The 27,156-nt window shown below is 34.8% G+C and overlaps 1 protein-coding gene across 11 annotated transcripts in view; it reads left to right on the forward strand.

Moving 5' to 3' along the window:
- IKZF2 (IKAROS family zinc finger 2) overlaps window positions 1–26,199 on the forward strand; it is a 153,849-nt gene extending 127,650 nt beyond the window's left edge. For 7 of the 11 annotated variants that reach the window (XM_032754644.2, XM_032754642.2, XM_032754641.2 and 4 more), the window contains 3 exons: window positions 3,503–3,640; window positions 11,674–11,817; window positions 17,500–26,199. In XM_032754644.2, the coding sequence (XP_032610535.1) occupies window positions 3,503–3,640; window positions 11,674–11,817; window positions 17,500–18,224 (1,007 nt within the window). In that variant the 3' untranslated portion in view covers window positions 18,225–26,199. The remainder of the gene's footprint in view (window positions 1–3,502; window positions 3,641–11,673; window positions 11,818–17,499) is intronic. The other 4 variants (XM_032754648.2, XM_032754645.2, XM_032754647.2 and 1 more) reach the window with 1 other exon arrangement.
- The last annotated feature ends 957 nt before the right edge of the window (window positions 26,200–27,156 follow it).

The raw sequence follows: 27,156 nt of genomic DNA on the forward strand, positions 1-27,156 counted from the left end.
ATTCAGCAAATACATATTGTTTCCTATGTTTAATAACTCGATATGTATTATCAATTTAAAATTGAGTAAAACAAGATCTCTGTCCTCATGAAGCTCATCATTTGGACTAGGGAGATAAATAGGTATCAAATGGTTAATTACAACACGGTTGTTATAAGTAATGCATCAACAGAGTATGAACAGAGTTCTGTGAGAGCAGAGGAGACAGCTATGTCCTAATGCTCTTTGTTTTGGTTGTAGGGAAGGGATTCACTCAGATACTGAAAGATATACATGACCAGTTGGAGCTTACAAACATGGGAAATTATTCTTGGCCTGATGTGGATGTTTCATAAAAAGGAGCACTTCATTCAGAGAGCAACAAGGGAGAACATTGTACTGAGAACAATATCTGAAGGGATGTATATAACATATTTGCAAGTTAGGAAAAAACTAAGAAGCAGTGAAGGGGAATGTAGGATCTGATCTCAGACGCTAAAACAGGAGACCCAAGACACAAGAAAGCTTGATAGTGGCCAAGAGATTAGGAAGATAGAGGGTTAATAAAAGCCTATGGATTTAGTGATTCAGAGACCATTGACTTTTCAAAAATGTTTCAATAATACCAGAAAAAGTCTGCTTCAGTTGGTGACAATATGTAGTAATAATAATAATAATAATAACTATTATAAAAATAAAGGTAGTGAAATATTGGTCCTTTTATATGAATATATATGTTATACATATTAATTATGTATTTACAGATAAACTCATGTACAGATAAACACATGTATAGGGAGTAAGTATAAACAATATTTTTATGAACTTTATTTTTAAGAAATAGTATGAAATGGATAGGACATGGTCTTATGGAGATAGTAGAGCCATTGAATTTGCAGGGATTGTTGGCAATGTCTGAAAACAATTTTCAAAAGAGTAGTAAGGGCAGAATGTAGACTTTGAAGGAGCTAAGTATATAGAGGAAAATAAATGACTACAGGTCTCAGAAATCCTGAAATCCTGCCTTTCCCCCCTCACTCCCCAATTATATAATGACTACTTTTTCTTCAGTTATCACCTGAAATGTTCCTACTTCAAACAGTCTTTCTTGTTCAACCTTTTCAAACTAGTTTCCCCATGTTATACTACAACACCATTCTTTTGCGCCATGTAACCACCACAATTTGTAATATATTGCTTGTGTATTTTTTAAATATCTTGTCTTCCTCGCCAGACTGTCAGTTGCATATGGATAGGCACCATGGGAATTTGTTTTCCACTTTACATTTTAGCCTCATGAGCATTGATACATAGTAGTCTGTTATTGAATGAATGAGAGAGGTAAAAGGATAGATTGTCTCCAGAGCAAATTTATTGGAAATAGAATAGTTGTAAGAAATGTCCAAATCCAACATGTCACCTAATACTTGGGTTGCTGGAATAGAATGGAGATGAAGAATTGGGAAAATTAAGGTCATACTTTTAGAACAAAGCCCAACTGAAATCCCTGTTGGACTCAATGATGGGATGAAGAGGAAGGAGTGATGCTTTAAAATAGAGGACAAAATGGGAGAAGCTGAAATAAAGAGGATGGGATAGTAATGAGAGTAGTAAAAAATGAGTAGAAAACAGTAAAAACTGCATGTCTTTCCTTATCAGGTGAGTTGGGACTGTTAGAGGGTTGTGAGCCAAGGGGAGTAGAATGAAAAACCATGTTTCAATTAAATTGAGAAGGTATAATGATTGCTTACAGAAATAAGGGGAAGAAAGTATAGGAGAATATGCTTATAGTACAACAGAGGCATCATAATGTGATGGGACTAATACCAGGGAAGACCAGGAAATGACTGAAGTAGTTTACAGCAGGCTATTAGCTTTGATGTAAGTGCTTAATAAGTATTAATTGGTTAATAAGCTTGTTCAGTGTAAATTCATTACTATTTCTAGAGAAATGTTACAGAAGAACCCAAAATTGAGTAATGGTAATAGCAAACGGATACTTTTTGTTATGTAGTCCCATATCTTGGAACATAATTACATGTAAATTTATTTATATTATTTACACTAGATGATTTCAGCAAAACTTATTTTTTGTATTTTTAATGCTGTCACATGGTGATATAAGTTCTGCACAGTATTCTCAGCTACTTCCCAGAAATCCATGGTTCTGAAAAATAGAAGCTGGTTTGCCAAACATTTTTTAAAAAATGAATAATCACTCCATAAATAGCTTTTATGATAGTTTACAAACAATTATGATTATGAAATAACTGATCTTAATTTATGTGTACCTCAATTACAATCTAAAGGTTTGGTGTAGTTTTCTTTTTCATCAGTACAGTGAAACTTTTAGGCAGCCATGAATACCTTGCCTTGTTACAGTATTTCAGTTCCTCTTGTGACCAATGTCATAGCATGGGTTTATAAGGTAACTGGAGTTAGGGATGCTATCTTTGGTCATGAAAACGAGTTGTCTGTTATTCTCTGGGCAAAACTAAATAATTCCTATGGGAGTCAAATAGAGACATGGGCCTGGATCACACTGTGCTTTACTACTGAGGGCTTTGGCACATACCACCTGGAGTTTTATGTTGTTCTGTATTCATTCAAAACTAAGAGTCAAAGTGCTCTGTGATGTCCTTATGAAGAGTCATGCATTAAAACATGCTTCTTTCCATAGAGATTCTATTTTTCTTCTTTGTTTTTTAAAGTTTTTTTTTTTTACTGAACATATTAGTATTTTAACAGATGTATTGAGATAATGACACTGAGATAATGGCTCCCTAGCTATTAGGGAATAATTCATTTCCTGAATGTGAGATGTTTTGGAAACTATTACTGTCATTTCGTAACTACATATTAAGTAATAATCCTGACTCAAAGCACCTAGTAGGTTAATTCTTGGTATTATAAAAGCTGATGAGGGAGAATATACTTATCTGCCACAAAATTTTGCATGTGTGAATAGTTGCTACCAAGGTGAAAGGAAAGGAAACTTTACTTTCATCTGTACTTTTTCTCACCACTTGAGTTCTTTTTAATCTTCTTGGTACCCAAGAATAATCTCTTTATTAAACCATGACATTTCAAGTTGTTGCATTTTAAGTTTTCTTCTGTAAAATTCTCTGCCCTTACCCGAAAAGAAAAAAAAAACACAACTCATGATGTATCTAAGATACTCCTGATTTGTCTTTTGAATGAGTCAAAGCTAAGAGTCAGTGTATTAAGAGTCAGATAATTTGAAGATTGATCATCAGGCCCTCAAGGTCTAGAATACAGTCAGAGCAAGAATTTGATTCAGTATTTCCTCTGTTGCCAGAGGTATGATCTACCTCTCTTCTTGTCTTTTAGTCTTGGTAGAAATGTGTTATCTTTTCTTACCAAAATTGGAATGTAAAGGAGGAAGAGATTTAAGTCTGAAAATTATATGAGTGCTTCCTCCAGACTATCAAAAGTTAGCTATTAATTTTGCTTTGAATGTTGATGAGACTAACAGCACACTGACCTTGAGTTCTCTTCACAGTGGGTAAACCTCACAAGTGCAACTACTGTGGACGAAGCTACAAGCAGCGCAGTTCACTGGAGGAGCACAAGGAACGCTGCCACAACTATCTCCAGAATGTCAGCATGGAGGCTGCTGGGCAGGTCATGAGTCACCATGGTGGGTAGAAACTGGATTCATCATTTTTATTTCCCCCTACTGCTTTTGTAGTTCAACATGAAGATAAAATCTTATGCTGTTTAAAACTATTTTAGATCACTTTAACTTAAATGAGTTGAGCTTTGGGATACATTGCAAATAATCTATATTGAAATTTTGCAATACTCTCAAATTATTTCTGATAACATTTGAATTAGCATAATACTGACAACCAACCTTTCACATACCAAAGGAAGGTACTATTTACTCTTCTTTTTCATTTATCTAACCAGATAGTTAGAGCTGGTTCCACATTAGTTTGTAGGCCGCCTAAAAGAATGAATTGGTTATTTGAATATTTTCATCTCTGTTAGGTAAGTGTGATCAGTCATATAATCTGAAATTTCTCCAATCGGTCCTTTAATTTTTCTGAGAAATTACTGATTTTGCTTTCTACAATGTGCAAAACAATCTAGACCAAAATTAGACACAATCAGTCTCCACAAAAAACATTCTCCAAGCAACACATCCTGATCTCTAAATACACTACGGCAGGTAGGAAGGCAATCCCTAAGGTTTATCAATGAATAATTCTCTGTTCCTGAAAAGTTAATTTTAATAATCAGCCTTATATAGGAAAATAATGAATTTCAGTTCTTAAGATTTGTAGTGTCTATCTTGTCTTACTAATTAGATTTGTATACTGATAAGTTTTATTTATACAAAGACAAAAATCTCAACTTATTAGTACATGTATATCTTTTATTTTTTTTTTAAATTATTTTTTATTTTATTTTACTTTTTTTGAGATGGACTCTCACTTTGCCACCCAGGCTGGAGTGCAGTGGCGCGATCTCAGCTCACCACAACCTCTGCCTCCCTGGTTCAAGTGATTCTCCTGCTTCAGCCTGCCAAGTAGCTGGGATTACAGGCATGCACCACTAGGCCTGGCTAATTTTTGTATTTTTAGTAGAGACGGGGTTTCACCATGTTGGCCAGGCTGGTCTCAAACTCCTGACCTCAGGTGAGCTGCCCACCTTGCCTTCCCAAAGTTCTGGGATTACAGGTGTGAACCACTGCACCTGGCCACTTGTATATCTTTTATTTAAAAAAGGTTTGCCCAGTATTAAATGGTATAGTTGGGGATTGCTACAGTAACTTTTAAAATATAAATATCTATGTATTGGCTTAGACATAGCCAGGTCAAGGATTATTTCTGGGGTTTTCTGTTTGTTTTATAGAGTATATACTATGGAACTGTGTTTGTTGGACAGATAGTGATTATGTGTTGTTGAATTGGGAATTTTTTTAATTTAAAATTTTTGTTATCCTGAACAACTAAAGGATTTCCTTCTAGTTTCTATAATCTAAACAATCTAATTCTATTGATTTGTGATCAAGTCCATTTATTTTTATATTATCATCATTAACATTTTTTACAAACCTATCTGTGTGTCAAGTCTTGGTAAATTTGATATTTCAAGCTTGCATTACCTGGGCTGATGATGACAGCATAGGATCTAGAACATAGAGATTACAAAATGGTGTGTCTCGGAGTCTGCCAAACCTGCTCTGGCTACATGGTGTCTGGGTGTGTCACTCATAGGCTGGATTTGAGGATTAAATGTGATTGGATATGTAATAAGTGCCCAATATATGGTTTGCTTTACTGTTAACATTTGAGAACATTAAATAACTGAATAACAGTAAATGTGCTATTCCCTATAAATTTGTTATTTACCAGCAATAACTTAAGCATTCGAAGTTTCATTTGCTGACCGGACGGCATACACTGTCACTATTTAAATTGTTGGATTTAAGGGTAAATTGAGGCAGGAAGCTGATGGAAGCTTGGGGGAGTATCAAATCTTCCCCAAAACACCTTATGGCATTGCTACTAGTTTTTCTATGTTATGTTCTCCCATTGCAGTTCTGACGTTTGATGGGGTTATGCATTTCCAACTTTATTTATTATTTTTGCATTCCTAGTTATTTATGGAATTCTGTATTGCATACATACTCCTAAAAGACTATATGGTAATAGGGAGGTAAAATGTAAATAAATTATTATAATCAACATTAAATTATCTGTTGGCAGATTGAACTTTTAGAGAATCAAATGCTAACAAAAAACTTAAACAAGTATATTTTGGAGGAAGCAAAGACATGTCTTCTAAACAACTGGGGCCTCAGTCTTACCCCCTATTCCCCAGATTGCTTAGCCCTCCACAGGCATAGGCCCTTTACAGGTGGTGCTAAAGCTGGAACCAAGTAGGGGAAAGTGGGAAAGAGGCAGGGGCACTGGGTAGGTAGAGCAGAGGGTAAAACCAAAGAGCAGAAGGGATTGAGGGTAGTTTCTGATACCATTTGTAGAACCAAATATTCTGAAATACTGGATATCGTTTTAACCACATAAGTTTACATTCATGCCATTTCATACCGTACTTTTTCTAGGTTTGTTATAACAATAATTTGAGATTATCCTTAATATCCTCTACCTGTTATTAACATGCCTAATGGGAAATTGGCCATACGAGGTAGGAGTTGATAAATACTGTGAGAGAAAAACATGGTTCTGTAAAATGCTGCTAGAGGTCATCATTAACCTATGTCTCATATAAATAACTTGACATATGTCTCTTTTTAAACAGAACCACGATGAAACTTATATTTATCCCCTTCTCTTGCTGTATCTTATTTATTTGTTTTTCTTTTTTGTGGTAGATATGAGAGTTGCTATCATTTTGGTTGCCATTAGCTCCATGAAATGATTTAACTATTACTCGTTTTTAAAAAATATCTGACATAGTTATATTTCCTAGTCTCTCTTTTCCAAAACACGTTTTTTCCCTATGTTGTTCTTCTAGTATGGAATTTTTTAAAGAAAAAGAGGCATTTTCACTTTACTCAGAAAACATTTATCAAGAGCTTACTATGTGCCAAGTTATATAGAACATTCTGGGGTATAAAAATAAATGGACGCAGTTTTTTAATACACTTACTTTATAGTCTGGTAGGAAATACATACTTTAAAAAAATAAAATGAAATGAAACAAAAGCTCTAATAAGGATGCATACACAGTTCTCTGGGAACATAGATGTAGAATTAACCTAACTCCGGAAAAGTCAAGAGAGGCTTCTTACGTGCAGGAGTGTTCAATCCAAACATGAGGAATGAGCAAAAATTGCATATATCAGGCAGGATACAGAGAATGTATATTCAAGGAGAAGAAGAGGCTTGGAGATATAAAAGATAATGAACAGCTTCCCTGATGTTGAGTGTAACTGCAGTTTAAGGAGTGGTAGGAAATGAAGCTTCTGAATTAGTAGGTTGTGATTCAAAGACAGAGTCTTCTCTGCTAATCTAGTGTGTGAATTTCATTGTGTAACTGATGGGGGGCTACTAGGGTAACCAAATTTGTTATTAATGAGGTAATCAAATCAAGAAAAATGTCTCCAATGAGGATACATGATAAATGCCTACCTGGGGCAGGGGGTATGGTGTGAGGAGAGACTGGAAATGAGAATGCCAAGAAAAAGATGAAAAGGCAACTGCAGAAGAGAACAAGGTGAAATATTGAAGACATATTTAGGAGGTAGAATAAAATGTTCTTAGAAAAGTTGATTGAGTTTGAGGAAAAAGGAGGAATATCATGACTCATAGTTTTGGAAATAATAATTGAGTTTTATGACAGATTATTTATAGAATTAAATTATTTAATTGGGTTTGATGAGCTTATTTATTTAATTGGGTTTTAGGGCAGATTATTTATCTTATTTAATTAGGTTTTATGGCAGGTTATCTTGTTCAATATTATCTTTATGTTTCTTTTGCAAGTCTGTTCAGCTTGAAGAAAAAGCTTTAAAATCAAACTATGTTATTACCTGTTTTACCTAAACCTAAAGACGAAAATGAAAGTGCAAAGCACAAGGATAGCCAGCTTAAAATCTATATATATTGTTAGGTTTATGCTTTGAATTGTTTGGGAAAGGGAGGTTCTTTTTCACAGTATAGAGGCATTATTGGGCACCCCCAAACTTTGGAGTAAGCTTTTTTGACTTATTTCCATTGGGTGACATCATTCAGTGAACATCCATTGAATATTATATCTCTCTTGTATCATAAAAGGTATTAGAGACACAAATACCACAGAATGCAACCCCTGAGGTTATTTACCAGCTATTAGAAGATAGACCAGTAAAACAACAATTATAGTACTATGTGATAAGCATTATAGAGACAGAGAGGACATACCTAAATCAGCAGAACATCCAAGAGGAATTTCCTGGGATTGAGCTTAGTTTTAAAAAGCAAAAGTGTGAACTAATAAATGGAGAAGGGTGTTTTCTGCAGAAAGAACAACATGTGTGAACAACTACCAATGTAGCATCTAAAACACTTGGGGTACCTCCGTGTGTGTTTGTAAAGAGATGTGATAGGGAGGAGGAGAGGCAGAAGACTGGATGAAAGGAAGAAATCTAGGATTTTCCACAGGTGACCAGTATGGCTGATGGAGTAAATAGTAGTGTCATCCACTGATACGGTAATTAGGAAAATAGAAGAAAGAAAGGTAAATGGAGATTTTACTTCTTTTACTGTATTCTTTTATGTCTCTATGAAATAGCCAAGTAAAACTGTCTAAGAAGAAGTTAAATATATAGATCTCAAGCTCTTGAGATGGGTCTGAGTAGGAAACAAACAAAGATGCAGGATCCATCATAATTTATGTAGTGGCCCAACGTAGTAGTTTTTAATAAGGCAATATGGATAAGTACAGAGTGAGACATCAAGAAGGCCAAGAACACACTAGCAGGAAAAAAATTTCATGAAGATGAGTAAGAGCAGAGTAGGAACATGGAAAGAGTGATTTCACAGAAGCCAAAGCAAGTGTCAGCACTGCCAAATGCTGTCAAGAAAATAACGAAGATAACTGTAAAGTTTTTTTTAGATCGGGTAACATGGAGAAAATTTGCAACAATATATAAGACATCTGTTGTTTTTGCCTGCCTGACATCCCTTCCTCCTTCTCTTCATAACAAGAGTGTCCATTTACCTTTAGAGAACTTTCCGGTTGCAAAGCTGTGGTGGGACCCTCAGTCCAGGTACTCTGCCCTCTCCTGCTCAGGGGCTAGACATGTGACCTAATCTAGGTCCCTCAGACTTGGAATTTGAATTTGGGTGAACTGTTTGGTTTTTCAAAAGGATACATTGGGAATACACCTATGGTTTTGCCTTTATGGTTATCAATGTGATGAAACAGTGATCTAATGGAATTATGTTTTTATCTTGGTTATAACCTCAAAGATAAGGTCAAAGAGGATGTTTGGTTATAAAGTTTGTTCAAACAGGGGAAGTCACCTTATTGGTATATTTTTAGCCCAGATTAATGTCTATGTGATTAATGCATTATTGAGATATCTAGAGAATTTGTTTTATGTTTCTAGCAATGTATACACAGACATATTTTGATGAGTTGCACCCAGATCCATGAAGCAAAAAAAAATCAGATTGGTTACATAATTAAGGAAAAATGTATCAGGTCTTTACTCAATGGCAGACCTTACAAATATGTCTGACTGGTTTACAAAAAGTCAACACTCAAAATACCTCTACAAAGAGTAGTATAGCATAATGGTTGAGCCAGGCTCTGGAGACAGACTCCTAGTAGTAATAACATTCTCTACTAACTAGATGTAAACCCTGAGGAAATTACTTAACATCTCTGTGTCTTTGTATTCTCATCTGTACAGTGAAGATGGTATTACACCTATTTCATGGAGTTTCTGGATGAATTCAATTAATTATTAAATGCAAAGCCTTAGAACAGCACATAGCACATAGTATATGCCAGTTATTATTATTGCCGATGTGGTAGAAACAAGATCAATTTTTGACATGAAAAGGGCTATTGTAAAGTAGAAATTAGATCAGAACTCTGCCAAAGTCATCATTTTCAGTTCACATGAGCTTCATTGAACTCGGGACAAATCATCTGAATTGAGGTGGATGTGGTGTGGGACAGTTCCCACACCCAGGTTTTGTTTTGAGTGTTAAATGCGTTCAAATATGAAAATTCAGGGTGAAACTTAGAGCAAAACTGCCAGGTTTTGGACTACTCATTTCAGAACAAATTAGCATATTCAATTTCGGGGGCAAACCCGTTAACCAGTTTTGCTAGTTTTTTAGCAAAATTTACAACAACATTTTTTTTTCTTGCCAAATTCTTTCATTTTGGATCTTGGTCTCTGACATATTTTCATCTTTGGTCCATACTTGAACTGATTTTTAGTTTTATTGTTACTTCTAATAATGTAGTAAGTGCTTGTAAATCCATCATCCAAACCAAAAGTTAAGATTTTTACCACAATTTGTATCTCATTACCTGTTCTCCACCACACCATCACCACTGTGCCATTCTTCTGACTCCCCTTATGTGAATTGGTCATCCTTGAATGTTTTTGAAATTCTTTGCTTTTTTGTTGACTCTTTTGCTTTCGTGTAACTTTTTTAGTTGCTTCTAAAAGAGAATATAATGTTTTATACATAATATCTTGGGACATACTTTTTCAATGTGATAACATCATTAATGATATAGTGTAGACAATGATCTGTTTCCTTGTTCCTCAGTCTCACCTTGAAACTTTTTTTCCAAATTAACATCCAATAATTGCACAATCCCTTGCTATTCGTAGCCAGAGGACTTCTTATTAAATGTAGATTACAATTCAATTTTTCTGACCCATCTATAGGTTAATCAAAACTTGGATGGAATGTTGATTTCTTTAAACATGTCCAAATCGTGAAAACATTTTTTCACACTATATTTCATTTTTTTCAAAATTGGTAACCTATTGGTTATTAAATACGTCAACTGAATTGTGCACTCAATTTTCCTAACTTTCATCTCTTGCTTTCTCACTTACTTTTGTGTCTGCCAAGAGGATCCCCTTATAAATGAGACTACATTTTTTTGTATACAGTGGGACTATCCTATACAAATGAAAGGATCAGAGTAAATCATTTTTACAGTGCATACTGAACAAGTAAAGTTATTCTAAGAAATGAAAGCTTTAAGTTTCCAAACGGTACTGGCACAAGTGCAACTGGAGAAAGCAACAATAATCAACAAGTAATAAGTTATGTTCTTTCCTGAGAACACTGTTTTAAATCAACTGATTCGCCTTATCTGAGTTGTTACCCTATCCTTAATTAAACATCCTTGGGCGGTATTTCTACTCAAAAAACAACTGTTTTAAGTTCTTTGTCTGCACTATGAATGTCAGTGTCTAAGGGCTGACAGATTAGTCCATAGCAACTTAGAAAAAAGGGATGAATAGGGAACAGCATTGGAGAGTGTATGTCAAATGAATTAGGGCAGTAGTTTAGTGAGCCAATGTGCCAATTTAGAAATGGATTCTTCTTCCTGCTGAAGAGCTCTTTTTAAAATAAATTACAATCATAAAGCTGCCACAGTTTACTGTGCATAGACATGTTCAGAATTGGCTCTTCTTCATGAGGGCTGCTTGGTGCAGGTATTTAAGCTACTGCCAATAAGGCTAACAGCTCATCAAATAGGAGATATGCTGCAGGAAAATACATGGGTTAAGAAAAACAGTTAAATACAGTGCTGTTATTTTGTATGTCTGTTTAAGCTTTTCTCTCAAACAAGTTGACTTACTTAAATTGTTTTTTAAAAATAAACTCTAAAAGTCTTGAAAATAGTGCAGTCTTAAAAGTAGTATTGATTTTAGTCAATGCTAAAAACACTTTCAGGGGATTAAGATGAGAAACCACATGAACAAGTTTGCCACCAATAGTGGCAACAGTGTATGTCATGGATTTAAGAGAGACTCAAATAAAAACAAATCCTCTGATGTATATGTGTGTGTGCAAATTTAAAGAGTAGACTTTCACACTAGAGGGTATTCTTTCTACTTGCTTCTATTCAAGCATACTAGCTTTTATAACACATATTGAGATGGCAAATCCAGCTTTGTATCATCCAAAATGTTGAAGAAATTATCAGATTGCATTTTTCTATGGTTTTGTATAGTACCTCCTATGGAAGATTGTAAGGAACAAGAGCCTATTATGGACAACAATATTTCTCTGGTGCCTTTTGAGAGACCTGCTGTCATAGAGAAGCTCACGGGGAATATGGGAAAACGTAAAAGCTCCACTCCACAAAAGTTTGTGGGTAAGCATTACAAATGCTTTTGTTTCTTTGCAAGGTGATTTTAATAGGAAAAGGCAAGTTCTCATGTATTAGAAATATATATGGTGTGTTTCAGTTCATGAAATAAATACCCATCTCTTTTCTCCATTATTCTTTTTTACTCTCTGACACTCTGTGTACACCACACTTACACCAACACACACAAACACATATGAGAGATAAAGACTGATAGTGGTCACCATCTCAAAATATGATGATATATAAAGTGAAATCACATGTAAAATAGAAAATATTAATTTCTTTAAAAGATAGTCATACTGAAGAGAAATGGTCCAGCCTATTGGCCTGCCTTGTGTTCCATTATTGGAACGCTAAGCATGTGGGAGTTATTTATATCCTACTGCTCAAGGTCATCGCCAAGGTCTGACTGCAAAAATTAAAACAAAATTTCAACCTCAGGCATAAATGGGTTAATTATTTTAGTATTTTATCTGGAACGAAGAGAATTTTTCTTTTTTTCTTTTTTTCAAAATTCTGCATTGGAAAAATAATGCAGCAACCTACATTCAAGATGTTTCATATTTTGATCTTTATTTTATATTTTGATCTTTGTTTTTTCATCCAGCCTATGATTTTGAACTGAAAAGATTAAATATCATATATTTAGACTTTCGCTTTTCATTTCCAAACCCTTAGATATTCTTTGATACGCCCAATGTTGGCATCATTCTGAATGCATGCTGTAAGTCATAGATTGTCTCTGAGGATACAAAAAGCATGGACTTTTTAAAAGAAATATGAATAATAGAGATTCAATAAAAAGAATTGTTAAAGAATTGTTATTCATTGTATATATAATATATCTATTAGGATAAAAATATTCAAACAGATTCTGACATTCTAGTGTCAGCATTGTGGGGCATCCTGATTAAATGGTGATTGAGACAAAAATCTTTGCTTTGGTTATTTCAGGGAGGAGAAGATAACACAATTCCATTACTTCAATAAACACTTAAAGAAGGTTTCCTTTCAATCTGAAATTGAAGAACTAACACATCACCAAAATAGCACTCTAAGACTAGCTGGAGGGATTTATTGAGAACTCATTGAAAGAAGGCCGAAGGGTGACTATAAGGGCCATAGTTTATACTATGTCAGTTGAAGCCCCTGAGTTATACACAAAGGACTGCCACAGGCCTTTGATAACTTTTCTTTCTGTTCTTTTGGGTAACTATGAAGAAAAAAAGAAATAAAGAGCCAGTTTACTTATTTTTAATATTGATTTTTTTGATGGATGTCATTAAATGCTTAAATCTAACTAGACCCTAGTGTAGTTGGAAAAAATAAAATATATTATTATTCTTTCTGTCTTCTGAATTTATATAGTCTACTCTTTGTAACATTTTTGTCATGTTTCCTGACCTAGAGATGTTACTCTCAATTTTATTTCACTGCATTCCTTAGAAAAGAGGGACAGCTTTTTAGAAAATTACATTATGATTCTAAAATATTTATACTATATTTTTAATTAAGAATTTGAGAGTATATTTTTCTTTATTTGGATTCTATCCTAGTAATATATAACAAACAGTAGCCATAGTAACTACTTCTGTTATTGTTCTTGAAACAAAAAATTTCATCATTCCACACATTATAAATTGCCTTCTCCATGTGCCTCAGTTAAATACTATTCTTTGACCTTATCAAATTCTCCAGACCAATGATCCCTGAACTTCCTGCATATCTACTTGTCTCTCCCTCTCTTTTCTTATTCAACTTAGATTCCATGGCTCATCACTTCTACATCTCTCTTGCCAATATTCTTGCCTTTCTTGCCTTGTTGGCTGATCTATCATCCCCTTCTCCTGGTGAAACCCCACTCTCTTGTAAAGCTGACTGAGCATCCTTTCCATACTTATATCTCAGTAGATGTGCACCCCAGCCTGCACATCTGGTACTTTTGGAGAAAATTCCATAGGCTGATGAGTTGGCATCAATATATATGAATGAATAACTGATCCCAAATATCAGCTGGCCTATCCATCCTATGGAGCAGCATCCCTGAAGAATCATCTCTCTTGCTCTCCACCATGACAGTGCCAACCTTCTGTACTCTCTGCAAACATGCTGTCTCACTCCTTGGTGATCTTATGTCTATATTCACAGGGGATAAAATCACTGGAGCTGATTTCAACATAATATTACCAATTATATAGGATTGTATGCATCCATGTAAATGCTTTTATCTTTTTTCCTTATTTCAATGAAGCAACTATCCCTCTTTCTAATTAAAGTTCATTCCTCCTCTTGTGCACAGAAATTCTCCTATCCTGGCCCCCCAGATACCTCACACTATTATTTTTTCCTCTTTCTCACTTACATTTTTAACCTCTCCCCTCTATTGGGCATTTCCTATCAGCATTTAATGCAATAAATTCTCATAATTAAAAACAATCTTCCTTTAAGCCCCATCTCCTTCCAAGTACACCTGTAGTCTCCTTTTCTTCAAAGATGAAATTGTTGAAAGAATCTCTGTGCTTGTTTTCAATGATTTTTTTTTCTATTCATTTCCAAGTCCATGCAACCTGTTTTTCTTTCCCACACTCCATTGAAATTATTCTCATTGAGGTCACAACTAGCTTCTGTAGTGCCAAATCCAGTAGACTCTTTTAAGACAGTATCTTACACAGCTCCTAGAGAGTATCTGCCACTATTGAATAGTCAATTCCTTTGGAAACACACTCTTTTCTTGGTTTTTATGACATTGTTCTCTCTCTCTGACTGTGTTCAGTATTCTTTATAGACTTATCCTTAACAGCTATGCAAGTTGGGCAAAGTACAAATGGAGGCCCCCATTCATATGCCTAAATATTTTTATATTATAAATCTAACTGTAAAACTTATTTTCTACCCTTCCAACTTGACTAAGTTCAAATAAATATGCAATTCTCAGATTTCCTGTAACTCTACACTACACCTTGGCAGCATGAGCAGAACCACCCACTGGCTTACAGCTAGGCTCCTCTCTTGGACCCACTCCTAGTTCTCTCCATTACCAAAGGGGGTCTCACACACACATGTATGGACACCCCAGCCTGCACATCCAGGTTCTTTTTACATTGCACATAAAGACCAGTGCCTTGGCCATCAGGCCTAGGTGTGTGCTTACCAGTAGCACAGTTGGTATGAAGTATTATGGACCCTATGAAGAGGACTGTGTAGACCCTAGAAGCAGGCTCAGAACCGTTTAGGCAAGGAATTCTGGGGTTTAAGTGAGCTTCAGATCAGCACATTCCCTTGGCCCTAGAAGCACCTCATTTCCTGAGAAGAAAGGCCCAGGGCTTCCTAAACATGGGGCCCAGTGCAAACCCCACTTTCCCTGATCTATGAGTAGGCAGAAAAATCTTAGTGTTATTCCAGGTTGTATTTTTGACCCATCCCCTTCACACTCTACCTGGGTGATATCAGTTATTTCCTTGGCTTCAGAAGCTGCTTTCTATCAACTGATGACTCATTTCTACATCTCAAGCCCAGGTCTCTCTTCTGAATTTGAGACTAAATCTTACTGGACATGACTATTACTCATAGTCCTCCCCAAACTGAATTCATCATCTTTTCTATCTCATTGTTATCCACTAAATTTCATAGGCCAGAAACCTGGGCCAGAAACCTACAGCAACAATTTCCTAAACCCCTTTGCTAAATGAATACCTTCAGGGCACTTCCCTGTTTATCCCCTTCAATCTGTATTCCTTTAGGGAAATATTCAAATTTTTAGCATATTTAGCCTACATTATCTAACTTGTCTTTTGCACTTGTTTCTACTCTCAGCCTTATTGAAGTATAAGTAATTCCTCCTTTATAAGTGATGCCCTCTTGCCTCTGATTCTTTCTACCAGCTACTCCACCTCATGTTTCTTCACTTGGCTAACGTTTACAATCACATTCTTGTCCTTGATTCCATTTCCTTCAAGAAGTCTTCCTTTAGTCCCCTGGTATGAGCTAAATATTCCTCTTATTTGACCCCATCACACATATCACACTATGTCGTAAATGATCCTCAAATTGCTATTGTTCCTTCCAAACTGTAAGCTCTTTAAGAATATAGATCAGGTTTGTCTAGCTTAATTTTGAAATGTTTGACATTGCATATATCTTAAGTTGAGTGCCATGAAATAATTTCTCCTCGTTTTATGTTTCCATTTTTGTTACTCTAATCATTACACTGATCTCACGTAGGGGCCATTTCTTCCAATCTGAGAGTGCCTGCCAAAATTACAAGTTAAGCATCCATCCACAACAACATATTAACCATTTACGGAAAACCCATGTATGTTTTTAAGAAGCATTTATCTGTAAGATTTACTTATAAAAGTAACTGGTAAATAGAGACCACATTGTCTTAGGGACAGAATTTTTAAAAGACTAAATGTTCTGTTCAAAACCAGCAATATCTGGCCAAAAATCAAAACTACTTTTCCTGTTGCAAGCACCAAAACTCTTTTATAGTTAACAGTCAGACATTATGTTGATGTAAAATATTGGAGTAAAATTATATTTGTTGAGGTGTATATTTAAAGAAAAACTACAAACATGCTTCAATCAAGAAAAAGTATGGGAAGCTAGCAATGGGTGTACATACCAGCACTATCACATACACATGTCTAAATAAGAAAGGATGATATAAAAATGAATATCAATTTCAAGAAGCAAAACGATGAGACAAGATTTTCTGAGTTTATGAGCAAATACTTTTTGAAATAACTCCTAATTTTATTTTTAAATAACCCTACATTTCATTCATTTTTATTAGGTGGTACAACTTTTAAAAGTATTTTAACAATGACTTTTTAAAAATCTCCAGAATGACATGTATGGGTTATATATATTTTTTCTGAAATAGTGGCTGAATCAACCGACTTAACCCTACACAACAGTGAGGTGCCATATGTTATAACCAGATCACTCTCACTTTTATGATCTTTGTAGCTTGGTCACTAATGTTTAAAATATGCAAAATCAAGCATAGTCTCTGACTTATTTTTACTGGGCATTCTTCCTCCTATTCTCCTTGAGCTCTATTCAAGTGAGAATTTTAAAAGAAAATGAAAATATGATAAACTCAATCATATCTTTCAGACTAGATGCATTCTCATGATGGCATCAGAACAAATGCAAATGGCTTATGAAATTTTTATTGCTTTTATATTTTTTTCATGTCAAGAATATTTGTAGCCAGACCCAGTGGCTCATGCCTGTAATCATAACACTTTGGGAGGCCAAGGTGGGTGGATCACTTGAGGCCAGGAGTTCTAGACCAGCCTGGCTAACATGGCAAAACCCTATCTCTACTAAAAATACAAAAATTAGCCAGGTGTGGGGGTACATGCCTGTAATTCCAGCTACTTGGGTGGCTGAGGCATGAGAATCCCTTGAACTGGGGAGGTGGAGGTTGCAGTGAGCAGAGATCACACCCCTGCACTTTAGCCTGGGCAACAGAGTGAGACTCTGTCTCAAAAAAAAAAAAAAAAAAAATGTGTGTGAGCATCAGCAGAATTGCCCAGATACTTGACTTATAGAATAATATATACCAAATTATGAAAAATGGAGGCCCCATACCCTTTCATATTTTTAATCTGATACTAATGTTGTTGTATTTTTTTTTTTTTTTTTTTACTTCTTTCACCTCCCACTCCCTTCCAGGGGAAAAGCTCATGCGATTCAGCTACCCAGATATTCACTTTGATATGAACTTAACATATGAGAAGGAGGCTGAGCTGATGCAGTCTCATATGATGGACCAAGCCATCAACAATGCAATCACCTACCTTGGAGCTGAGGCCCTTCACCCTCTGATGCAGCACCCGCCAAGCACAATCGCTGAAGTGGCCCCAGTTATAAGCTCAGCTTATTCTCAGGTCTATCATCCAAATAGGATAGAAAGACCCATTAGCAGGGAAACTGCTGATAGTCATGAAAACAACATGGATGGCCCCATCTCTCTCATCAGACCAAAGAGTCGACCCCAGGAAAGAGAGGCCTCTCCCAGCAATAGCTGCCTGGATTCCACTGACTCAGAAAGCAGCCATGATGACCACCAGTCCTACCAAGGAAACCCTGCCTTAAATCCCAAGAGGAAACAAAGCCCAGCTTACATGAAGGAGGATGTCAAAGCTTTGGATACTACCAAGGCTCCGAAGGGCTCTCTGAAGGACATCTACAAGGTCTTCAATGGAGAAGGAGAACAGATTAGGGCCTTCAAGTGTGAGCACTGCCGAGTCCTTTTCCTAGACCATGTCATGTACACCATTCACATGGGTTGCCATGGCTACCGGGACCCACTGGAATGCAACATCTGTGGCTACAGAAGCCAGGACCGTTATGAGTTTTCATCACACATTGTTCGAGGGGAGCACACATTCCACTAGGCCTTTTCATTCCAAAGGGGACCCCTATGAAGTAAAGAACTGCACATGAAGAAATACTGCACTTACAATCCCACCTTCCCTCAGATGTTGACATACCTTTTATTTTTTTTTAATATTATTACTGTCGATAATTCTTATTTTGTGGAGGCAGTGTCATTTGCTCTGCCTAACTACGATAAGGAAGAAACAGAAGAGAGAAGGGATGGGAATATTGTTTCTTTATCACCTGGCTTGTTTATTTTATGGGAATTTAAGAGCAGTCCATTTCTACCAAGGCATATCATGCTTTGAAAAATCACTTGATTCATAAAGATTCACCTAAGAGATTCTGATTTGCCACTGATATTCAGGATTATGATGGAAGACAGGAAAGTTTAGAGTTTTCTGGGTAGGACTTTGGTGGTTTAAAAATGGTATAAGTAACTTTATTCTTGAAAGAAGAATGTGTTTCAAACTGTAAACCAATTTTTTGTTCTTCAGAGATCATGGAACACAAACACATTGTTATTTTCCGTGATAACTCCTAAGAGGAGCTGAGTTGTTGTGGGTTCTATGTTTACTTCCCCTATGGAATTTATAATTCAGTATGTTTTACACTGTACCATATAGCAAAACTTTTAAACTACAGGTAGTTAAGGGCCACCTACAATACATCTGAGGTCCTGTGATCTTATTTTTCTAAACGTAAGCACTGTTTTTCCATAGTTTTGATGACTGGCATTTTATAGACACCCTGGCAGCCTTACTTTTAACACCTTTAAGGAATAGTATTTTTATGTAGTTTTCAGAATAACATATGGTCTAAGAGTGGATAAAAGGCAGTCAGTAATTTCTGGGAGGGACTTCTACTTTCATAAATTTGTTTGAGAGGTTTTCTTTTACAGTTGTAATGTGATGGCAGCATAGTATATGTATTTGTTTCTAAAAGTGTGCTTACGATTGTCACTTTATCAGCATTTAATCAGTGTTAACCAGTCAGCAGAAAAATATAATTATGCTAACAGTAGGGGGAGAAAACCCACTTAGAAATCCCTTTTCTGGTATTTCTCTTTTCACTAGTTTTTTTCAAGGTGTGACCTCCCAGTGTTCTGTCCACAGTTCATTCATCCTTTACTCTTCGAGTAGAAGGTCTTAAAAGTCTTGCTGTCGGCTATTTCTTTCAAAATCTCCTCAGAGCAATTGCTAATTTGACCTGAATCTGGTAACTTGAACCCTGTAAGGTTACAGAACTAGGGCTATTTATTTTAGCATTTCTTCAGTAGTATTTACTACTCTTGCTGCAAAGAAAAGGGAATGGGACTTCTTTGTAACCTGTACCTTGGACAACAGATAAAAGAAACAAAAAAATAAGAAAGTTTACTTTTACCCTTTGTGGAGTCTAGAATGTGACAGAACCCCCAAAGGAAGGTCTTGCACATTTTTCTGTTTCCAAAACATTTAATTGTGTAAGTCCTTGTCAGAAATGAATCTCAATCCCTTAGTATAGAATTCCCCTTACATGGTATAGATTGCCATATTTCATGTGCAGATTTTAATTTCATTTATGTGGGTGCTCTGTTTCTTCTTTGCAGTCCAACCACATTAGAGGGGAGGAACCGAGTGATATTGATTCAAGTCATTTTAGGGGGACATACTTGGAAGGCAGAACTTGCTGCTTCTGTTTGGGGAGGACAGGCCTGACTGTGACTGGATTATCTGATACCCATTTGTGAATGCTAAAATTCTGTTAGGCAGTAACTGATAACTGCTCTAAAAGATCATTAAATAGGATGCTGAAATTATGTATCTTAATACAGTGGTAATTCTCTTTATATGAGAATTACCAAGTCAAGAGAATTGTGGACATAAGCAAGTTTGGCCCCAATACTGCTCTTAACTCATTTTCCAGCTTACCATTCGCTATTTAAATGGTAAGCACCAGCTAAGCACTTCTAAGCACTAACACAGCTAGAACTAGGCAAAAATGGTTAGAACTCAGCTCTCTTCTGCTAGTCCGTATCATAATTATTTTGGGGAAAATGTCCAAACTGCCCCTTTAAATCTAAGGGAATGCACCAAAACAGAGATATATAGAATGTCAACCATTTCATTTTTTTTTCTGCATGCCTCGGTACATTGTGAACATATAACCTATCAAAAGATAAAGCATGTTTTTGAGACTCGCTCACCCCCCCACCCAACCACTCCTAAATAATAATTGGAATGCCATTTTTTTTTCCTTTTGGATGAGGTAAATAATTTTAAGGTTCATAATTTTGTCTTTTACTGCAATTTAAGGAAACATTTGGATGTCAGTCAATATGTTCATAATTTTGGCTGCATGCGAATTTCTGCTGGCATTATCTATGAATTTTCTTCCTGCCTTTTTTTTTTTTTCAACATATGAACAATCATATATCTACCTGCCCCGGGATGAAACTGAATTTAGGTGGCCCCTAAACCTTATGAAGACAGTGCTAAGGCACTTTCCTCTTCTGATTTCATCTTTTTGGGAGTCTGTTTTATTGAAGGTAGTTAGTAGTTGAGAGTGCATTTGCTACAAGCATATACTTGTATTTTCCTAGCTTCATGAGAAACAGAAAGAGGTGGATATGGCTCAGGGTGTGGCAGGGACAAATGAGGACAAGGTCAATTCAAATTTGTGGGTCAGAAAGAATTTTTGTGGACATAGTGTTTTTGGAGAAACTCTGGATGGTTATATTTGCATGGCTTTTCTTCACAAAAGGAAATATGCAAGGTTGTACCATCTAAAAATAAATATAAGAGTCAGACACCAAATAAATCAAGTTTTACGTAACAGTTGTATGCCCAGTTTATTTAGGTGAGATTTCACATTAGAGAAAATATTTGAGGAGCATGAAAATGGGTTATCTTCTGTATTTTCCAGTTTGGCAAAAGTTCAGAATTTCACCACATTGCTTTGCCCTAATTTTGCCCAGAATTTTATCTTAGCCTCTCTCCGACAGTGATGAATCATGCTTAAAAACCCATTCGAATTGGACCTTTTTAAGACAGAGAAAGGGACCAGTAGACAGATTGGAAGAAATTTCAAGTCATTGAAATATTCCATTGAGATTTTCTAAAGGGACAAAATTGGGAAAATAAGAAACTACGACTTAGATTTGGCTACGTAGTAGAAAGTATCTCCCCTACATACATACAGGTAATTGTATGTATGAATCATAGGGTATATGTGTGTGTGTATTACACACACATTGTTTTAAAGAGAATTCATGGAAAAAAAGCAGTTGGAGTGATCAGATATATTGCAAAAACCTACAGAGAATTTAAATGACAGTTAATACCAAGAAATTAATTGGGTTTACTTTATCAGGTCGTAATAGGAATCACTAAAGAAGTTACTAGTGTGTCTTTAGGACCAGTGGCAATTCTTAAACTAAAACTTTGGGTCCTTATTATTTACTTAAAGAATAAAGTGAAAAACAATGATTAAGCTGATTGGATATAAATTCAAAGATATTTAAAGTTTTTTGGAATAGGAAGAAAATTCAGAAAATAAATATTATCAACAGTTACATATTGGCAAATGGAGAAAGACAAGAATAGTTTAGTGAGCCCGGTATTTTGTTTCTGTAGTTTTTATCTTGGTTGTACAACTCGCAAAACCCTGAAGTCTTTGGTATTTTATAAATGTTTAACAAAATTTACATCAGATTAAGGCATTTAGATGAAAATTATTATGTTCTCACTATCTTCCAAATTTTATTTCATCCTATCTCCAAAATGATTTCTTAGGGTAGAAAAAGAGCAGAAGGGGCTGTAAAAATACAAACGAAAAACTGTGTGCCCCTAGTTTCAGGCAGAACTTAAACTGTCAGAGGTACTAGCTACGTGATTTGTTTTATAACTTTGGATTATTCATGTCCAAAAATGGATAAATTACATTGGGTTTATCATCAGTTATATTTTATGTATTATTTTAATAAATACTATCTGAATGAAGACTATTCTAAACCAGAAAATTCCCCAAATTCAAAGGAAAAAAAAAGTGGGAAAGGGTGAAATTGAAGTTTGTATATATGAAAGTTATCTTAGACATATTTTTAATTCTCCAGTTTCTGCAAAATAATTAAAATATACAGTAACTGGTCTCCTAAATCCTGAATTTAATGTATTAAATACTTATGTTCTTTATATTGGTGCCTTTTTAAAATGCATTGAGAGTGTTGGTTAGCTGTTGCAGCTGTACAACACTTTTAATATGCATTTTTAAAAATCACTTAAAATTGAGTACTATATAATTCATCTCTGTGTTTTTAGGGCAAATCTTTAGAGCAATTTCTAACAGAGAAATTTTCAGTTCAGCTGTTAAAAGGAAAAGGAAACTTTGAAACTAGACTTTAATACCTTTTTAGTTTCATAGTATTTCTGAATATGATTACAAGATTATGCAGGTAAAATATACAGTGAAACTTTACCTGTGAATTGAATTATAATTTGTGTTTTTGTTTTGTTTTTAAGGAAGAATAAGTTCTGTATCAAACAAGAATTTATTAGATAATTTTTTGGTCAATAAAATACAGTATTCATTTGGATTTTCATCTCCAGACTAGTATTGTTCTAGTCTTGGAATCTGTATTTTCTAATCTGTTAGAAAATAGAGATTGAAAATTGATGGAATAATGTGAAAAAGCAGGTAATTAGTTCTCCTTAAACAAAGCAAAACTGAACAGTCATATCACATTGCTATTCTCCAAAGCATAATCTCAAATGGTTTCATATCATGGTTGTGTATTACTTGCAGTGGGCGTGTTAGGATATGACAGCTTTTTAAAAAAATGGGCTGCTGGTTTTACAAAGCAAATGGCATATGACCAAGAAGCTGTGATATGCTAGTGTTTCTTTTTATCATAGTGTATTACTAGGCCAAATAATGACACCTTGAATATTTTTACATTTATTGCAGAAACCTTAAACTTTGGAATTTCCATAAGGTTTTTATGTAATATTCTATTTCTAGCTTTTTAGTTTTATCTTGCTGTACTGTAAGTTTGAGGATATTTTTCACATGCACTCTTAGGAATAAGTTCATAATTCTGTTTATGGGGCTTTCCTCCCATAACACTGCATTTGTATATTTTCTGTATAAAATATGTTGTGTATTAACCTTTATCCCATACAGAGAGTGGTACCTGAATGACTAGTTTTCTAAGATGTCCTTTTTATTGTGAATAAAATATAAAATTCAGAGGCCCTCTGCTAAGCCACATAAAGTACAGCATATAAGTTCATATAGGTACAAATTAACGAGTTTGCAGTGAATTGGGCCTTCAAATTACCTCAAGTGACACACAGTAAGAAAAGCTTCTTGAGCAGGTGGAGGTCACTGAATCCCCTACTATGCACTTATCAAGATTTTACTTACTTTAATTTACTGGAAATTGATTTTTTAAAAAATGAGTACACTGTAACAAGGGAAGGGATCTGGGTTTTTTTGTTGTTGTTTTATTCTTGTTTTTTTTTAAGTAGTTCAAATTCTGAAACTGTGATTTAAAAATTTTTGACAGTCAAGCATTCTGATTTTGAATATAACTCCCTTCCCTTTCTGTGTAACAAAGGTCTCTCTGTTATCTCTTAAATTTTGTTACATCTCCCCCATCCTCTTTCTTTGTCCATCTCCCTTCTGTCATTGTCTATGGATGTTTACCTCTCTGTTCTCCTAACTGTTTGAAGATTAGGTCAACTCTTATTTCTAGTTCATTGGTAATTTAATCTTAATTTTTTTGTTCGTGATTTTTGTTGGTTGTATAATCTGCTGACATATTTTTATACTCAAGTGTAGTTTTCTATTAAAAAGAAAAGTGGTTGGATTAAAAATAGTAAGCTATATAACCCTCATGTTACTTTCACTTTCAAATATTGGGTACCTAAAACATTACTTCAGAGATTATGTAATCCTATTATAGTATGTTTGCTTTCCTTTTTTGTTGGATTTTACATTCTGATTTGGCTTTCCTCCAAAAAATGCATATCATGAAAGACTAGACAGTTATTTGCAAGTGTTTAGAAAGGTGTTAAAAATGTAAAGCAAAGAGTCTTAACTTTCTCCTAATTGGGAGAAAAATGCTTTAACATTACTATAATAATATTCCAGGTTTGGAGGGGGTCTCCAGGCCCCATATTTGCTGTTAATAGTTGGACCTTTTAGACCATGTGTTATTTGCAATCCCAGAATGATTGCTTCTGCTATTAGTTAAAAAGATACTATTCTTTTATTTCTGTACAAGTGCAATACTCCCCTTGAAGTCTTAAAAACTATGGTGATTTTTTTTTCTTTTCTGACCTATTCTTCCTTTAGCTAATGGCAAAAAGAAACTCATAAAAGTCATAGTATGTTAAAGGACACAACAAGCAAGAGAAAAACTCTCCACAATCAAAAGATTACAGAATGTGGAAACCACTAGTCTGATCTCATGGTATCTTTATTTAAGCTAAATTTCCATGGAAATTAGTAATCTTTTGCTTGAAAAATGTGTCCTAAAGTTGAACTTTTTACAGATTGCATCTTCTTCTTAGACCCTCGCCCAATGCTCTAAATTAAGAACCTAATACTTAATATTTTTATTTTACTTCTCCCCTTTTAGAAATAAACTTTTAAATAAAAGCAAAGCACTTAGCTGAGTTTTAAACACATATCACCTATTGGAGAAAATTTTTTAAAAATATTTGGAGGAGTCCTGTTTTCATACAAATTTAAGTAAGAAGTATTTTTCTTATACATATTTATATGTAGTATGCTAATTTTCTGTGTTTATACCTGGGTCCCTGTAGTCAAACTGCTGTAATATAAATACATGTTTTGTTAAAAGATAACATTTCTTTGGCATTTCTTTTAAAGGCAGTTACTGCATTTCTGCATTTGTACAGTATGTGTCTTGGCCATTTTAGATATTTTTTCTTTAACAATACCAAAGGTAATTAGACTATTTTAAAGACTAATTGCTTGACAGTTTCTAGGTATTTTGTGTTTTAGAAGCAAAAAAAAAAAAAAAAAAATAGGTCAAACCAGTAAACCTCATTTTTTTTCAAACTAATAATTTGGGGAAATAAAAACTATTGTTTAAAAAAGAAATATATATATATATATATAAATATATATGTAAAGTTAAAATTCCAGACCTTGTATGTCAGGTTTGCTAAGTGTAATGTAGTTTTTTTTAAGGCTCAAATACCATACCTCAGAAAATGAGGTTTACTATGGAAATACTGAAACAGTCTTTGCAGCTGTGTGACAAGTCACTCTACTACATACTGATTTGGAGACCTCCGCTAAACAGTTTTATCACTGCAGACTAAAATGTGGGACTTGTATTTTCTTTGTTTTTAATGCACACACATACATGTTCTATGCATGTATGTGGTTACTGTGTATATGTGTATGAGTGTTGTATATGCATGTGTGAGTGTGTGTCTGTATGTGTGTACAACTAAAGAAGCTGCAGAAACTTTGTAATACTTTGTGAAAAGGATTATATTATAAAGGTTTGTACTGTCTGAGTGCACAGCTACTGGAATAAATTTAGGGAATCTCAGGAACAAGCATATAATTTGTCCAAGATTTATTTCTTCTCAGAAGTGTAAGTGCAGTTTTTAATTCTGTATATTATTTAATATTTTACCAATAAAATAAACTTCTGACATAAAAAGTTTGCTATAAAAACTTTCTGGTGAAAATTCTGTACACAAACATGTCCTCCAAATACAGAAGACTAAATTGTTGACTATACCAGGCTTAAATTATCATTGCCATTGTGTATTTGTCACACTTCTGGTTCCAGAGGTTTGGATACGTGTGATATCCGCAATCTACATCTCAATCATTAGTCATCTCCATCATTACTATGTAGTCCACCAGAGCAGAGAACAAAGTATTACATGATTTGTTAAGAATGACATCTCTGCTCTTTAGACAGCTTTCATACATATCTTATTTCACTTTTAAAAAAAATAGACGAGTCTACATCAGAGGCTATCCCCTTTCTATATAAGAAAATAGACCTTAGGAAAGAAAACTGTGACTTACTCCAAAGAGCATGGTAGTGCACTTAAATTACACAAGAGGTCTGAGTGCTCTGATATGGTCAATGACACTACTAGAATAACACTACTGCTATAGAAACCAGTATTTCTTAGAAGTCAGACAAAGATAAAATTAAGAAGTCATAGCGATTGTTCAATCACACTGGCAAAAACTGGTTGCCAGTTCTGCTTCATGTTGTACAATCACTACGTGAGTCACACACATCTCTTTGTTTCTTAGATTTCACAAATGTAATTTATCTTTTGCCATGAGAAGTTTGTTCTGTTATAAACATCTTCATAAGCAGAAATGCAAAAGGGCATATATGACTGCAAATTCATTTTATTGAGTGTTAGCTATCCACTATCCTTCAGGCCAATTTGAACTCCACCATCACATTTGAGATAGCTGTTAGAGTTTTTCCTCACTGATACGTATTTATAGAATTTCATGGATACATATCACATTCCCCAATAATTTCACTTCCACGTGTCACACAGAATAAAAAATACCATAAATTCAAACGAAATTTTCCTGCCTTGACTGTATCATAATTCGAAATACTAACCTAATTTGGGCAGGGGAGGATGTAAAGAACTGAAATAGCAAAGCAAAAAGAAGAAAAACTTACCAAATCATCCTCCAGTATTAAGTTTATAAAGGATTCCTTCAAGATCAGCAAGGAATATCAAATTCCCCTGGTGTATTATATCAACAGGAGCCAAATGAAAAGGATTTCTTGAAAAATGTGCCATATGCTCTTGACTTTTCAATTGCAATATGGTCAGAGAAATTATAAATAATTTAAATCTTGATATGATTGTAAGACTTTTTATCAGCATGCTCAAGCCAGAAGACTGTTCTTGGGGTGTGAACCACATGGTGAAAGGA

The sequence above is a fragment of the Hylobates moloch genome, unplaced genomic scaffold (assembly GCF_009828535.3).
Source record: "Hylobates moloch isolate HMO894 unplaced genomic scaffold, HMol_V3 SCAFFOLD_1, whole genome shotgun sequence".
NCBI classification, from domain to species: domain Eukaryota; kingdom Metazoa; phylum Chordata; class Mammalia; order Primates; family Hylobatidae; genus Hylobates; species Hylobates moloch.